This window comes from Danio rerio, chromosome 4, assembly GCF_052040795.2.
Source record: "Danio rerio strain M-AB ecotype USA chromosome 4, GRCz13ab, whole genome shotgun sequence".
NCBI classification, from domain to species: Eukaryota; Metazoa; Chordata; class Actinopteri; order Cypriniformes; family Danionidae; genus Danio; species Danio rerio.
Window position 1 is genome coordinate 20,997,326 of NC_141024.2, and position 17,731 is coordinate 21,015,056.

The 17,731-nt window shown below is 35.9% G+C and overlaps 1 protein-coding gene across 36 annotated transcripts in view; it reads left to right on the forward strand.

Moving 5' to 3' along the window:
- cacna1c (calcium voltage-gated channel subunit alpha1 C) overlaps window positions 1–17,731 on the forward strand; it is a 171,179-nt gene that overhangs the window by 128,880 nt on the left and 24,568 nt on the right. For 16 of the 36 annotated variants that reach the window (XM_087246006.1, XM_087245974.1, XM_087245982.1 and 13 more), the window contains 22 exon segments: window positions 1,073–1,176; window positions 2,394–2,566; window positions 6,177–6,267; window positions 8,337–8,363; window positions 8,775–8,935; window positions 9,335–9,560; window positions 9,642–9,843; window positions 9,933–10,053; window positions 10,142–10,256; window positions 10,521–10,641; window positions 11,339–11,408; window positions 11,766–11,901; window positions 12,023–12,152; window positions 12,254–12,313; window positions 12,454–12,560; window positions 13,471–13,558; window positions 13,687–13,794; window positions 13,957–14,009; window positions 14,109–14,255; window positions 15,477–15,678; window positions 15,797–15,955; window positions 16,918–17,028. In XM_087246006.1, coding sequence (XP_087102132.1) covers window positions 1,073–1,176; window positions 2,394–2,566; window positions 6,177–6,267; window positions 8,337–8,363; window positions 8,775–8,935; window positions 9,335–9,560; window positions 9,642–9,843; window positions 9,933–10,053; window positions 10,142–10,256; window positions 10,521–10,641; window positions 11,339–11,408; window positions 11,766–11,901; window positions 12,023–12,152; window positions 12,254–12,313; window positions 12,454–12,560; window positions 13,471–13,558; window positions 13,687–13,794; window positions 13,957–14,009; window positions 14,109–14,255; window positions 15,477–15,678; window positions 15,797–15,955; window positions 16,918–17,028 — 2,712 coding nt within the window. 36 annotated transcript variants of the gene reach the window in all.

Sequence of the window (17,731 nt, forward strand, 5' to 3'; positions counted from 1 at the left end):
TGAAAATATCTAAAAGAATTAGTGATATTATTTTAAATGATTAAAACCAAAAGGTAACAACCCAGTAGTTTGAAGGATGTCGGGATGTGAGGGTGCACTGTGATTTTTTTTAATAGAGAATTTAAAGATGTCATCAAATTATTCTTGGTTGAAATACTCTAAATATTGATTTATAAACAATTGTTACACTGAATGACATTGTAGTGGATGTCTTGTATAATAATTATAAAAAATTATTATAATCATTATTTTATTTCCCAGTTCTGGGTTGCAGCTAGAAGGGCATCCGCTGTGTAAAATATATGCTGGATAAGTTGGCGGTTCATTCAGCTGTGGTGACCTTAATGAATAAAGGGATCAAGCCGAAGAAAAATGAATGAATAATCATTATTTTATAGAAAACAAAAGTGTAAAAGAACACATTGTACTGTTTTTAGAATTTAAATGTACATGATTTTTGTTGTATTATGATTTGTGTTTGTTGAGGCTCAACAAAGATGACCGTTCTAGAATTTTGTAAGAAAAATAAAAGATGTATTTTTTGTGTGCATAACAACAAACTTAACATCAATATAAAATATAAATAATGGTGGCAAATACATTTTATAATTTAATACAGTTAAATTGATTTAATAATATTTCACATTCTTCTTTAGTAAGTCCACTGAAAATACTTGCTTATAAAAATACTTGCTTATATTCATGCTTATAAAAATTTGAGACTCGCTAACAGGAAAAGTCCCGTTGGGCGCTGTGTGAGTGATTAGATCTCTGCTGATCTCCACAGCACATCTTTACTGTATCTCAGTCTTCTGCACTCCTCTAAATACTTAAAGTGACTGACGCTTTTACTGATGACATCTTTTAAGGCAGTTAAACAGACTCAGCTGGACTTGTCTCTCTATCTCTCTGTCTCTCTCTCTCTCTCTCTCTCCGTTGAAGATGCTCTATGCTTTGTGGTTTTTCTTGATGTTCTGGGGCTCTGATGGACACTGCACTCGTTTCCGCTCACTGTCTTCCTCTCCTCTTTGCTCTTCTCTCTTTTTTTCTAACTGTCCCCTCCTCGTCTCAGATGCAGGATGCCATGGGTTATGAGCTTCCATGGGTCTATTTTGTCAGTCTGGTCATCTTTGGATCCTTTTTCGTTCTTAATCTGGTTCTGGGTGTGTTGAGCGGGTAAGCATTGTGTGCTAAATGCGTGTTTGTGTGTGTTTGAGTGAACTCAACCATCCAACGTTTCTTTTCTCAAAGCACTGGGGTAGAGACAGACAGAGAGGGTTTGTGTTTTACTGCCCAGAGAACTCAAGTGGGACACCTTTACTAATCATTCATTCAACTCTGTATTCCCTGTCTCCTCCCATACTCCATCCCTCCCTCCATTCCCAGGTGAATGATGCTGTAGGGAATTCCTGGCCATGGCTTTATTTTGTCACTTTAATCATCATTGGCTCCTTTTTTGTTCTTAATTTGGTTCTTGGGGTGTTAAGCGGGTAAGGGACACTCATTCATTCTTTCTCCAACTTTTTTCTCACTTTCTTACTAAATTTTTTGTCTTATTTGTCAGAGGAAGTGTGTGAAAGAGTATTGTTATCATATTGTTTCTTTTCTGTCTATACTGTGCATTCAAGAATACAAGAAAAAGAGTTGTTTTCCTTTTCTCTTTTAATTAAATCAAAACATGTTTCTGATGAAAATCATAAATCTAATCGCATGTGTGCATTTGATAGCCAAATTTGCCCAGAAGTCAACATGAAAACATTTTTTTTAAATTTTTTTTTAAATTACTTTATTTCATACCATAATAAAAATATCAGTATTACAAGAAACATTTTACTCAAGCCATTTCATAAAAAATGGTTCTCCATCTTTAACAGAGCACAACCTATCTCTATAAATCCACACATTCTTATAAAAAACTTGAAAGAAATCTTGAAAGAATCAAACTTGATTCTCACTTTAATTAAACTCTTAAAAACTTGCACCACATATTGACAAACTTCACTCTCTATCCTTTCTTTTCTTGTAATGTAAATTGCCATTTTGGCTTTTCCTACAACAAAATGAATAATTTGTCCTCTTTTCTCTTCTTTTTTACAAATTTAAAACCAAAAATGAAACCAATTTTAGAAAAAATAACCTTAAAATCCGCAAACATAAAAGAAGTCAACTTAAAACAGCATTAACTCTATTTATTCAAATGCACATTCATGATCCCATTGTGAGCAATTTTTATGTTCCGTTTAATGCTGCATGATATGTGGCCATACAGAATTAAAATAGGATAATTTAACAATAGGTGTTAACTAAAGTGATAACTAATAAATAAATATAAACATGTCTTATGTTTTATGGGATGGATATTCAAAGCAGGTCTCTCTTTTTCTATTTCGCAGAGAGTTCTCTAAAGAGCGAGAAAAGGCCAAAGCTCGTGGTGATTTTCAGAAGCTCCGTGAGAAGCAGCAGCTGGAGGAGGATCTAAAGGGCTACCTGGACTGGATCACGCAAGCAGAGGATATTGACCCTGAGAATGACGACGAGGGACTGGATGACGACAAGCCTAGAAATCGTAAGTACAAAAATAGGAAAGCACTAGGGTCGAGAGAGAATTGATCACAGATTTTTTACGTCAGAGATGGTCCATGAAAGAGGACAGTGAAATATTTCCTTTTTATATGGGTTACAATGTTTAAATTATTGCCGTATTACAAGGTTAATTTCTGTTTTGATCTATATTGAGTTTAAAAATACTTGCAGATCTATACATATTAACATGGGCTCATACATGTCTGATGCACAGCCTGTCGTTTTCTCTCTCTATAAATGATGTTAAGAAAGCAATAATATACAGCAGCTCAACCGCCATCATGCTTGGTTTAATCTAAATTCAATTGGACAAAACTTTTGATCAAGATTAACCTGCCTGCGGATGATAAATATAAATAAATAACCTTTATTAGTGTTTTATTGATTGTTTCAGTTGGAGATGATATCTTTTTATCAAAATCTCACCAAACACAAACCACTAATCAAAGGAATGTATAGATGTGCTTGTGTTTATATGCAGGCAGGTTTTGCCCTCCATATTAGACATTACTTTTCGGAAAGATGCAGACAGATATGGACCAATAGTTCTTGTGAGAAAAGGGCATTTAGAAAGGATCTGCTCTAGATAGTGATCTAAATCATGCAAATGCCAGATTTAGGCTTAGGGTTTGGTAACTATAATTTATCTACATCAAGAAAAGCATGTAAACGGGCAGCCCCTGCAGGGGCATAATGTATACCCTTGTGTGTACATATATGTGTATGTTTTTGTCTTTAAACTTATTTCTCAAACTTGAGATTGTGTATTGTCATTGTCAAGGATACTTATTCAGATATACTCTAATCTACAAGCTGACACACATCTAGTGGTACAAAATAGAACTGCACCTTAGTACAGATTGCTTGTATTAAGAGTGATGTTTTATGTTCAGTGTGTTGTGTCAAGTGTCTTAATTTTGGTGTGCCTATTGAAAAGTGTTAGGATAGAGAGTGTTGGTGGCGTCTCTCTCTTTCTGTCTGTCAGTGTGTCTGTCTTTGACTGTTTGAGTCTCGCTCTGTTGTTTTCAGGGAAGACTCATCGTTTACAGTACATCCGTGGAGCGGTGAAGAAAAAAGCAGCTCTGCTTCGTAAGGCGTGTGCGTTTCCAAAGCAACCACGGTTTACTTTTGCGTTTGCATGGCAAAAGTGCAACAAGCCCCATAGACCTTTTTTATACTGACCCCCAACCCATCCTTCCCTGCTCAGACATGTCAATCTGGGTAGGGATGATGATGGACTCTCCGTGGTTTAGATTTCTGAATGAAAACAGGCATGAAGTTTTGAGAGTTTTAGAATATGGGCTCTTTCAGGGCGGTAAAGTTTTTCTGTTTAAAATATCTGGACTTTTAGCATGTTTCTTTTTTTCTCCAGGTATTTGAAACAGAATCAGGTGTTTTGTATTAGATTTCAGTCACACATCAGGCTCCTGTTGCGATGTGATCTGCATGTGTTATCTAGAGAAAAACAGTTGCACATCACGGTTCAGATGGTTCTGACTCTGAGATTGTGTTTTCTCTTTGACAACCATGGTGAGATGTTGCAGAGTATTCTGAGTGAACTTTCAGTATTCATCCATTTGAACACTGAAATATTAATTTCATTTGAGACTCATGTTGCTTCACCCCCACTGGTCCTCAGCACATTTGTTTTCTTTAGTGTTTATATTACAAAAAAAAATATTTCAAGTTTCTTTCATAAAACAAGAAGTTCAAAAATTGTAAGACTAACAGTCATTTTCATCTTAAATGCATTAATTTTCTAAAGACATCATCAGCACACTGATGATGTAATGTCACTATTCGACATGTGTAATCCTGTCTCAGAATATCCGATCAAACGTAATCCCATAATCCCATTTCCAAGGGTGGTGTAGTCTGCTTGATAATGTGTTTTCATTATTGTGAGAAATAGAATTAGGGGGAAAAGATCAGAGCCAATACGAATGGAGCATGGAATTTAGAGACACTGCTTGACCCCGCCCTCTGTGCATGTTAATGAGATGGAATTGTAGGTCTGCATGCTGATTAGTAGATTAGCAAGGTTTTGGTTGACAGCATAATCTTTTACATTTCACACATTTCAATAGTTTTATTTTTTCCTGAATTCATCCGAATCATTTATAAAGGTGTATATATGCTAATAGTTTAGGCCTTGTTTAATTAACATTGATTTACATAAACTATTTTAACTAGGGCTGCACGTATTGAAAAAATGTGATATTGTGATATTTTATTTGTTTGCGATGAATACTGCAATATGAATACAGTTTCACAAGATAGTTTGAACAGCACTATTTGACAGTTTTCTGATGAGTAGTATTCAGCTACTGAAATGGAATTATTGCAAATGCTAAAAAGGCTTTTGTTACTTTGCTCTGTCTTATTTCTAGTCCAAATATCAAAAAAAGAGCAAGTAAAAATAGTTTTGTTTCACCTTCAAAAGAAATAAGTCAAAATTAAAAGTAATTTCTTTAAACAAGCAAAATTATATACCAGTGGGGTAAGTGAAATCTTGTTTTAGCTTTGAAGTGTATTGAAGTTTTTTTTTTTTTTGCATGAATCGCATAAATGGCATATAAATACAGTTACAATTGGTCAGCTATAATTAAAACTCAACATTGCATATCTTGCGATGTGACTATTGCAGATGCGCACATTACAATATCAATGCTAAATCAATGGATTGTGCAGCCCAAATATTATCAGTATATTTATGCGGGTACTGATGAGCTGTACTGTCTTATTTTTTTGCAAGCATTTTCTGGGGCACTCATAGTCCATCTTAAAAACTTCACATCTTAAAAAGTTCACATCTAAGCATTGCCTGGCTGTCTTCAGGACTGTTTATTATGTTAAAAAAAAGTTTCAGTTATTCTTTATATATACTGTATATACATTTTTTTATTTTATTTTATTTTTTTTTATTCACTCATTCCTCTATACTTAATCTTCCCTTTATCTGCCTGTCTAATAGGTCTGTGTTTTTGTAATACGATTTTTATTGTAGTTAAGTGAGTATGATTGTTTTTTATTTGCATATTAGTAAGAAACCGCTTTGTGTTCATACAAAAATGACTTAAGCTCTGTTTTTCACTGGAACTGCACCTGTTGCCAATATAGTGAAGAAAACAAATTAGGATTGGGTTCATTGTGTATGTTTTGGTGACTCACTGTGCAAAATATTTAACATAATCCTATAAATGATGTTTAGGACATGCAATAATTGTAGCAAATGTTTTCTTTGGCAAATTTTGAAATCTATCGCCTGACTTCGGTAAGGTTTTTATTATCATTTTCATCATTAGACTTGTGTTAGCATTCTTTTTAATGCAAAATAACTACATTTTAACTATTTGCCAACTCTTATTTTTATGTGAATTGGACATTTAGCAAGTGTTCATTTTGGATCCTGGTTTAATCTCTGCTGTCAATGTGTCAGGCTAAAAGTGTAGGTAGGGGTTCTTTACAGGTTGGAAGTGAGTTGCTTGTCCGTGTGAGTGTGTTAAACCAGCCTTTGATGAGCAATGAGTATCATCTATACTGGTAATTCATCTCCCTCTCTCTCCCTCTCTCTCTCTTTCTGTCTCGTGCAGTGAGTATGCCGGCCAGTGAAAATGAGTCAGTGAACACTGATAATGCTCCAGCTGGAGACATGGAAGGAGAGACCTGCTGTACCCGTATGGCGTAAGTCTCCACAGCATCCAGTTCCTCTTCTTTTCTTCTCCTGTTCTCCTTCCTGATCTGCTTTCCTCTAGTTTCACTTTTTTTCTTCCATCTATAGATCTTCAGACTTTTTAGTATTCAGACATGTTCAGAGAAAAGGTTGAGTGTTAGTTTAAAAATGGGCTTAGGAATGTAAGTTAATGCCAGTAAACTGGTAGGTGAAGGTCAGCAGGACCCATTGGGCGGCTCCTGGCGCTCCCGTGATCTTCAGTGTCCTTTTTTTCTCTGTGCATCTGTTGCTGTTGTCTGTTTTCCAGCTGATCTGCCCTGTTAGTGATCAGTGTTTTATGTCACAAACACAGATTGGAACACAATAGCCTGTCTGTTTATATGTAGAATACAGAAAACATTCTGACAGATTAGTCACAGAGTCTGTAAACAAGTGCCCCTATTATGCCGTTTTAAAAGGTTTTCATGAAGGTCAAAAAAACACCTTAATTTTCTTATAATAAATATTTCGGTGTCTCTTTTTATTTTTCATGTCTGTAATGGTTTAAACACCCACTCTCTATAAACTTTTGTTTCTAGTGCCTGCTCTGATTGGTCAGATAATTGGTCTACCATTTGCAGTGTGTGCTAAAAAAATAAAAGCAAAAAACACCAATTCCCTTACCTGAAATGACCCTTTTCACAAGCCTGTTATGATGCGTTTAACGGTCATCAGCATCTTAAATCCTGTTATCATTTAAATATTTTTATTTTTAAAAAGTATGAACATTTACATGTATTCATGTATGTATTATATCATCTTTGCTTCAAATTGCAAAAAAAAAAAAAAAATTAACGCTTGTGTGAGGTGTTTCTAATGCAGTGTTTATGGGACAGGACAATAAATTTGACGTTATTCTCTCCACTGGCTGCCATCATCAGTCTCATACAATTTTTTTCCTTTTTACAATTTTTATAACATCATCGTGGAGTTTTTCTTTTATTATTTGAGCAAATGAGATTGTAAAAAACGATTTCACTGTGCTCTTAAGTTTTCCCAACTATGATGACTTCCACTACTGAAAAACTCAGAAGTTTGTAAAGGGTCTATTCAGACACCGCAGCACGTGCTTAGTATTTCCTGCAATGAAACAGTAACAGTATCAGTTCTTATCATTTGGAAGTGCATGCAAAGTGTATTATAGGGATGTAAATGTGTCACCTTACACATTTTTGGATCTGGAATAGGTCTTTACCATTATACCTATTTTAAAAGGAGATGATTTTGGGATGGAAAGTTGCCAAAGAAAGGACACTGTGGGAAGCCAAACACACTAAATGCAGCACAGTGTCATAAAACTCCAAGCTGACATGTTGCAGGCCTCAGCTACAGCAACAGTGTTTGAATGTCAAAGTGGATATTGTTTGCAGACAGCCAGTATAAACCGTAGGCTAAGATTACACATGTCATACAAACCTATGTTTCTTTTTTTTCAAAGACAAATACTCAATTTATAATGAACTTTGTAAAATTTTACTTTCTCTAACAGCTGTGTAACACACTATATAAAAGGTACTATTTGAACAAACATAACAGGGGCACTTTAAATGTAGACTTCATTTACTTACATATATTATTATAAAGTTAAACATAAAAATGCATTACTGAAAGCAATAAGTGTGCATCACATCAAACAGAAACAGATCTGTTTGATAAGTTGTTTGTTATCTATCTATCTATCTATCTATCTATCTATCTATCTATCTATCTATCTATCTATCTATCTATCTATCTATCTATCTATCTATCTATCTATCTATCTATCTATCTATCTATCTATCTATCTATCTATCTATCTATCTATCTATCTATCTATCTATCTATCTATCTATCTATCTATCATCCCTTTATATGTGAGCGGCACTCAGTTGCTCCTGCTCATTGTCTTTTGTTCCACATGGAGGCGCTCCAACAGAGTGCTGATGTACATTATGAGCAGGTTCACCTGATTTTCCCTCAGTTCTGCTGTCTCTGTGGAGCACTGTCCTTCATGATGTCGTGTCTGTTCTGTATGTATAACACATTTTGTTTTCCATTCCAGAAATAGGATCTCCAAATCCAAATTCAGGTTAGTACATTGCACACCGCCTGAAGGCCGATGCTGCCTTCATTAACGCTTTTCATATATATGTGTTGTGTGTGTGTGTTTGTTGTGTTTTGATGCCAGTGTTGTGTTTTGATCATCACGGTGGCCCTCGAATCAGTGGCTAGATATCCATTAACGAGTTCAGACTGCCAGCGTTATTCAGATCAGATTTGTTTGCTATTTACCAAAAGAATCAAGAGCAGCAGTATTTACAGTCACTGCTAGCTGAAACACACATACAGTAGTTTTTATATTTCCAGAGAGTGCATTTAGTGAATACTGCATTCAGTAGGAATTGTGTCAGGATGCACAGATTTAAAACTTTGAACTTTTCATACAATTTTCCATCCTCCCTCTTTCTCTGTTTCTCTCTCTATCTCTTTGTATTTACAGTCGATATTCACGCCGGTGGAATCGGTTATGTCGGCGTAAGTGCCGTGCAGCAGTGAAATCAAACGTCTTCTACTGGCTGGTGATTTTTCTGGTATTTTTGAACACACTTACTATTGCCTCAGAGCATCACCAGCAGCCGGAGTGGCTCACCAATGTACAAGGTAATCTACATTACAAAGCTGTACATATATCACCATACTAATACTGACACTTCAAGAAATAGCTCCGCTCTCAACCCCTAGCCATATGCCATAGCATTTTTATTACCATTTAAAATAAGAGATTTAACATATTTTATTGAGAAATTTATTGTAAATGTGTATGTAGATGTGAGTTTTCAGCTATTCTTTGGTCCTTCATAAATTCATAAATGAACATTGAAAAATTACAAATGTCTGTCACTTAACGGCCACCTTTGATTGATACATCTTTTCTAAATAAAATTTTTCATTTAAAATAATAAGAACAAGACTGTATTTCATAATGATTGTTATTTTAGGTGTTATTATTGTGGTTTATGAATCTCACACTGAATAAATGTGTTGTTTATGTACTTACAGATATAGCCAATAAGGTGCTGCTGGCTCTCTTTACGGGTGAGATGCTGTTAAAGATGTACAGTCTGGGCCTACAGGCCTATTTTGTCTCCCTTTTCAACCGATTTGACAGCTTTGTGGTGTGCGGTGGGATTCTGGAAACCATCCTGGTGGAGACCAAAATAATGTCACCCCTGGGCATCTCTGTGTTGCGCTGCGTACGTCTGCTTCGCATCTTCAAGATCACCAGGTGTGTGTTAAAGATGTGTGTGTACTGTATGTTTAGGTCTTTTATTTTATGTTTATACTAATGAATACTGTCTACTTTCAGATACTGGAACTCTCTGAGTAATCTAGTGGCGTCTCTGTTGAACTCTGTGCGTTCGATCGCATCCCTGTTACTGCTGCTCTTCCTCTTCATTATCATCTTCAGTCTGCTCGGAATGCAGCTCTTTGGTGGAAAGTTCAACTTTGATGAGACTCGACGCAGCACATTTGATAATTTCCCTCAGTCTCTCCTCACCGTCTTTCAGGTTCTGCCACAGTCACACTCACAGCACACACTTGCAATATGGCTTTAAACAGGACTCGTGTTTGATTTGAATAATGTTTGTTGTCACAGATTTTGACCGGAGAGGACTGGAACTCTGTAATGTACGATGGCATCATGGCGTATGGAGGGCCGTCCTTTCCTGGCATGCTTGTCTGCATTTACTTCATCATCCTCTTCATCTGTGGAAACTGTATCCTTAAAGCACCAGTTTGATGTGACACAAAAAAAGAAACAATCTGATTATAAAACTGATAGTTCTGTTCCTGAACTCTAAACAGACATCCTCCTGAATGTCTTCTTGGCCATTGCTGTGGACAACCTCGCAGACGCAGAGAGTCTAACATCAGCGCAGAAAGAGGAAGAGGAGGAGAAAGAGAGAAAGAAGCTGGCCAGGTTTAGTGACTCAGAGTTCACTTGAGTGCAGTGTTTTGAGATGGTCTGAGGGCCCATAAAACCTTCCTATGAGGATTTCCTGTCTCCTGCCTAATGAGCTCATTTAGACTGGATCAGTTATGACTTCATTAATTTAACATTGAGGAAATTAAGTATCATTTTACAGAAGTGTTTTTGCCCCTCTGAAGAGCTGTAAATACAGGTGCTTAGCAGGACCGTAAAGCTGCATATGCGCACATTTATGACACCGTTTCTGTCTTACAGAACGGCCAGTCCAGAGAAGCGCCAGAACTCTGAGAAACCACCCCTAGAGGATGAAAAGAAAGAGGAAAAAATTGAACTCAAATCCATCACTTCAGATGGAGAGACGCCAACTGCCACCAAGGTCAGTAGCGGCACTGAAACTGATTAAAGCAATAATAGGAATTGAGTTGCGACAGTGAAAATGGAAGATAAAAAGAAAGTGATAAAACTAAAGAAGAAAAACCCGAACGTTAAAATGACGGCCTTTTGAAACAGATTGTCCCAACAAAACCAAACTCTATTGGAAAATCAACCTAGTTTACAGTGTGCACCTTTATCTTGTAATTATGGCTTACATATATAATGTTTGTCTCTAAACATAAAGCTGGTAAAGAAGATGATGCATACAGATCACACACAAACAAGACATTTACATTCAGATGCACAGATGCATCATCAAATCTATACTGTGTGTGTGGTCTAGAGTGACTTGTGATCATAATGGTGGTACCAACTACTCAAATCATTGCATATAGTTAAAGACATACCCACATTTATAATAGAGTACTTGATAATTTTTTCTCATTATTTATTTTATTTATTTGCAATAATCAGTGACCTAATTAAAATATTAATTATAATAATGCTAATTGATTGGAACTGAATCAGTAAAATTAAAAATGTTTCAATGATTTATTAATTTTATAATAATAATAATGATGATGATGATATGGCGACCCCATATTAATAAAGGGACTAAGTCGAAAAGAAAATTTGACTTTTTATTATTCCTCATATAATATATTTTAAGAGAATTTGGTTTGCTTGTTTGATTTTAGATCAACATAGATGAGTACACAGGGGAGGACAACGAAGAGAAAAATCCATATCCTGTCAACGATTTCCCAGGTGTGTTAAGAGAAAGTGTTTGTGTGTGTGTGTGTGTGTGTGTGTGTGTGTGTGTGTGCGTGCGTGCATGCCCGTGTGTGTACCATAAGCACCATAAATAATTTCCACAGAAGAGCCCAGGCTGTTGTATTCAGCTCTGGGAGCACTCTACGTGAGTTGTTTTTCGGTTGAGCAAAGATGTCCTTTTCTTTACACTTGTTGATTTCCCCAAGTTCACCACACTCCCCAGCTCATGCCAACTGTATACTAGACGACATAAGTCATCATCAGTGATGCAAAGACCTAGAGTATGAGAAACTGTTGAGGGATGAAGTGTCTCATATACTCTGTGAATTGGTCTGTCGGTTGTTCTTTTAGCAGGGGAGGATGACGAGGAGGAGCCAGAGATGCCAGTAGGTCCTCGTCCACGTCCACTCTCTGACATTCAGCTGAAGGAGAAAGCCGTCCCCATGCCACAAGCCAAAGCCTTCTTTATTTTCAGCCCCAGTAACAAGTATGAGAAGCACAAACACATTAATACTTAGTTTTTTACATAAATGGGTTGTGCCACTTAGTATTCAAAGCCCAAAAATGTCTTTTCTATCTCATTTCTCTTCCCTTTTTCTACTCTGTAGGTTCAGGGTTTTGTGTCATAAGATTGTAAACCACAACATCTTCACCAATTTAATCCTGTTCTTCATACTGCTGAGCAGTATTTCACTGGCAGCGGAGGACCCAGTGAAGAATGACTCATTCAGGAATCAGGTACACACAAACGTACACACACTGACATATACATCATGTTTGTAGCACTGCCGTTATGAGGCTTTGATATCTGCATTTCTTTCTCTTTTTTTCTCTGCTAGATTCTAGGCTATGCAGATTATGTGTTTACAGGAATCTTCACCATAGAGATCATATTAAAGGTAAATTTCCATTTTAAAGGTAAATGTGTCCCAGTTCATTTCATGCTAATAATATCTTTCCTACTATAACCTTCTCACGGTGTTTCTTTCACACTCATCTAATTCCTCGCTGTCTTCCATTGGTCTGCTCTGCCTCTCAGATGACAGCGTATGGAGCATTTCTTCATAAGGGTTCATTTTGTCGGAATTATTTTAATATTTTGGATCTGGTGGTGGTCAGTGTGTCTCTGATCTCCTCTGGAATTCAGTAAGTACCTTTTTCCAAACTAACCAGTACTACTGCTTCTCATGGCACAAATAATCTATCCAGTGTAACCTTTATTAATATCATTGCCTGGTCAAATGCTACTTTTTTAGTTTATGTCTGGCCGAAACAGTGCTGTTATTGTTAAATAAGGATGTTGTCATACTATCAGGTTTATTAAAACAAAGTAGGGTGTGTTTGCTTGTTGGCGCTGTTCATTAGAATGAACACTCCAATCTTCACCGTGGTGTTCACCAAGCTGAAAACAAAGTCTTGGACTGTTTCCAAATGAACCATGCTGTTTGACTGAGTATGAAATTTATACAGACCAAGGACATCTAAATAAACTAAAAACACAAGGTGTGACCAAAAAAGTACTGAATGCTTAGACAATAAATGCCTGTCGCTCACAACACAGCATTGTTTCGAATCTTTTATAAGTTCTATAGCAAAATAAAATAAATTAAAATTAATTTTTTGAGTGTTTTGTTAAAAGACAGTGTGAATGTTAAGTGGACCAGGATTGAATATATAATTTCTTTCCTGGCATAGACAAAATAGCTAGGTGATCTAAAATCCATGCGCATACTTTAAACAAAAACTATTATAAATGTTTTGTTATTATATTATTTTATTTTTGTTAATAGAAACAATTGTAATTGTTTTACAATTGTAAAATAATCTATTACAATGTAAATACCATGTAAAGCTTTAGATTGCACTGGTACTTTTAATCTAAACATTTACAATGTCGAAGTGAGTGTTATTTAGATTATTATTAGGCAGAAATATTAAGCAGAAATTGCTTGCAGTCTGTGGGCATCTGCCTCTCTCTATAGTGTTGTGAATACAGTCACATGATCGGTAATTAGTCGCTCTGATTGGTGATGCCAAACTGTGCTGTGATTCACAGGTCAAGTGCCATTAATGTAGTGAAGATTCTCAGAGTGCTGAGGGTGTTGAGGCCCCTGAGAGCAATCAACAGAGCCAAGGGCCTCAAAGTGAGTCTTTCTGTCTCATTCATAAAAATTGCACACATCTCTGTTCAGAGGCTGGCCTACAGTTTTCATACAATATAATGGATGTGCTGAGCATTTATTTTAATTGAGAGCCTTGTTTGCATTCACAGCATGTGGTTCAGTGTGTGTTTGTTGCCATCCGCACCATCGGGAATATCGTCATCGTCACCTCTTTGCTGCAGTTCATGTTTGCCTGTATTGGTGTTCAACTCTTTAAGGTAAGTTCTGCTGTTTCACTCTTTATAGATAATTGATAAAAATATATTTGTCTACAGAGAAAATTCTAAGTTTTTTCCTGGAACCCAGCTGTGTGTTGTTTGCACTTATTACAGTATTATTTAGTGTTAAATGCATGTAAACTGATGTTTTTTTTTATCTAGGGCAAATTCTTCTACTGCACAGACACTTCTAAACAGACGCAGGCTGAGTGCAGGTGAAATCTCTTTGTCTTTGCCTATTAAGTTCAATATTTACAGTAAATAAAAAAAGGTCATTAATATGTATATATGTGTGTGTGTTTTCTTTTTAACAGAGGGGCCTATATACTGTACAAGGATGGGAATGTTGGAAAGCCAGAGAAAGCTCAACGCTCCTGGGAGAACAGTGACTTCAACTTTGATGATGTCCTACAGGGCATGATGGCTCTGTTTGCTGTGTCCACTTTTGAGGGTTGGCCAGGGTGCGAGACACAAACAATCACATACACTACTTTTTAATATTCATTTGAAAATGTAATTAATACTTTTTGGTATCTGTTTTAATCTGTTTTAATTATCTGTTTTTGACCATCAATTGTATATACCTTACCAATAACTTTTAACTGTAAGAATACAAGGTGTGCCGTGTGAGCAGGTTCATATGCATGTCTCATGCTAAAATGTGTAAGACTTGAAAGCCCCCTTTTAAATATACATAGTCTAATTTAACCTAATCTAAAGTAGCATCGTTTAAATAATTACTTCAGCTCGTAAGGTGATTGCGTAATGTGATGCTCGTGAGTCATAACTGCACAGATCCAGCACGACTGTCCTGAAGTTAGCAAACAGTTTAAACAAAAGCACTTAAGAGATACAGTTTTTGCTTAACATGCTGATGTTCAGCCATCCCTAACTAGGCCTGTCATGATAAGGAATTTTTGATGTACAATATATTGTCACAGAAGTTGTTGTGACAAGCGATATTATTGTCATTTTGAGATCATTTATGCCACAGATTATAAAATAGCACAATAATAAAATAGCCATGAACACTTTAATATACTCATCATTCTTAAGATTATTTCTTATATATTCTATTATTTGATGTTTAAAAGGTAAATGTCCTATTATATATACTATTAAATGTCCTATTAGGTAAATGTCCAAGTGTAAACTTTGACACCGGTCAAGAAGAATATAAATGTCTTTGTAAAATGACTTCGACGTTATTTCTGAATTTTTAATTATATATTGCAATGCCAAAAAATGTTGGGGTCATCTGCAAGTATTGCACAATAAATCGAAATATTGGTTATTGACAGGCCTATCTGTATCACAAACATGTTTTCTTGTAGGACAAGGGGTGCAGGCTTTTTCATGCAGCCAGTGTCAGGACTCCTGTTCTGTAGCCTTAATGCACTGTGTGAACAGCTGAGTAATGTGACGTAACATGAGCAGCCCAGCTATTTGCTAATGGCATTTATTGATAATGACTTTTATTATCAACAATTACTGATTTTATTGATTCGTTGTTGCAGCCCTAATTGAAAGTTCAAAAGATCAGTGTTTATTTTAAATAATATAAAAAAATACCAACAAATGTTTTCAGCTAGGTAGAAATTTCATGCATTTCTTCAAGTAGATCAACAGTAATAAAAGCATTGATTGAAAACTCAAACAGGAAGCTTTGTGTTGTCCCACAGGCTCCTCTACAGAGCCATCGACTCCCATGCAGAGGATGTTGGGCCGATCTACAACTACCGTGTGGTCATCTCCATATTCTTCATCATCTACATTATCATCATCGCATTCTTCATGATGAACATATTCGTAGGTTTCGTCATTGTGACGTTTCAGGAGCAGGGAGAGCAAGAGTACAAAAACTGTGAGCTGGACAAGAACCAGGTAGACTGATGACAATAAATCAAGTTTAGATTATGTATTGGATTGACTAAAATTGGTTTCTGATAACGATTGATTCCCTGTGTAACTTCTGTATATCTGTTTCTGTGTGTGTGTGTAGCGTCAGTGTGTGGAGTATGCCCTGAAAGCTCGTCCCCTACGCAGGTACATTCCCAAAAACCCATATCAGTACAAAGTCTGGTACGTGGTGAACTCTACCTACTTTGAGTACCTGATGTTCACGCTCATCCTTCTCAACACCATCTGCCTGGCCATGCAGGTCAGTGCACACAGAAACTCATAGCTACAACTTCTCTGGGTTTAATGGAATTATTAGGTATTTATTCTGCAAAGGTCCGAAAGTTTAACATTTCTTGCAAAGTTCAAATAAAAAAATTGGTTAATACTTAATTTTATTCTATCTTTATCCATGCAGTGTGACTATTAATTTAACTACTGAGTAATATTAATGAATTACATGTACTTACTAAAGGGCAGCACGGTGGCTTAGTGGTTAGTTAGAAGAAGAAGGTTGCTAGTTCAAGTCCCCACTGGGACAGTTGGCATTTCTGTGTGGAGTTTGCATGTTTGCGTGGGTTTTCTCTGGGTGCTCCGGATTCCCTCACAGTTTAAACACATACACAATAGGTACTTTGGTCGTAATGCATGAATGTGTGTGAGAATGCGAGAGTGTATGGGTGTTTCCCAGTAATGGGTTGAGATTGGAAGGGCTATTACTGTGTGAAAAATATGGCAAAATATTTATTGGTTTATTCTGCTGTGGCAACCTCTAATAAATAAGGGACTAAGATTAAGGAAAATGAATAAATGAATTATATGAACCATATAGTACTTACCATATGGTTAGGGTTAGAATTTGGGTTAGGTTTAAGGATAGTTGCATTAAATTATTATTAGCATAATTAATTGTATTTACTGTTTAAGCACATGGAACGTGTAACAAGGACACCTTAACATAAAGTGTTACCATTTACATTTATGAGTTCATTTTTTTATTTAGGATTTTCTTTTCAGAAAATGACAATAATACCAAATGTTTTATTGATTGTGATTAAAAATCTATCAAATATAATATGCTGCATATTGCCAACAGATATCTATTATTTTTAAATCCAGAAAATCTTTTTTCTAGATAATTTTTTCCGTAGCTCTATTGTCAAATAAAAGAAATGGATTTATATATATATACTTATAACATTTTTTTAATTCATGTGTTTGCAGCACCATGGTCAATCTCAGTCTTTCAACAAAGCCATGAATATCCTCAATATGTTGTTCACTGGCCTCTTCACTGTGGAAATGATCCTCAAACTCATCGCTTTCAAACCCAGGGTACGACCTGCATGTTTTTATGTATTATCTTATTTTTAATCATGGAATCTATATTAATTATTATAATTCTGTATCATGAACTAATCAGAATGGTAAGATTAATATTTTTAAGATTTGATATTATCAAGTAATGAGCTATTCTTAATACAGATGTCCCAAAATGCATTGTATAGTACTTTATTAACAGTACTTTGTTTTGTTTAATTGCTGTATGTTTTTTCCAGCTGCCTTCCAGGCTAGATGTTTTCTGTTCATTTTTTTGTTTTGTTTTATTTTATTACGAATGCTTGTTTTCAGTGGACAACACTCTCCTTCAGAATTATGTCACGTCACACTTAGTTAACCTACATAACTTAAAGTACTTTAAAATGACCACTTGTTTTGGCCCAGATGAGGACAGATATGAATATAACATGAAACAATAGTCTTCCGTTCTCCCTCTGAAATGAGTTACATCGCCAGCCTTAAGACACAGACAGCCAGTAATTCCATCAGTTAGTGTTTAAAGACTTCTCGCATAACTTGGCAGCCATTTCCAGTCCATTAAAGGTTTTCCTGCGCTATTAAGCACAAATCAGATATTGTAAAGATGGTGTCAGTAGAGATGCCATCCGCTCTGAATTACTCAAAGCAGACATGCTCTCAAGCGTCCTCTAGAGCCCTGAAAACCATCCTTCCCAGATAAACTTGAAAAGTGCATTTT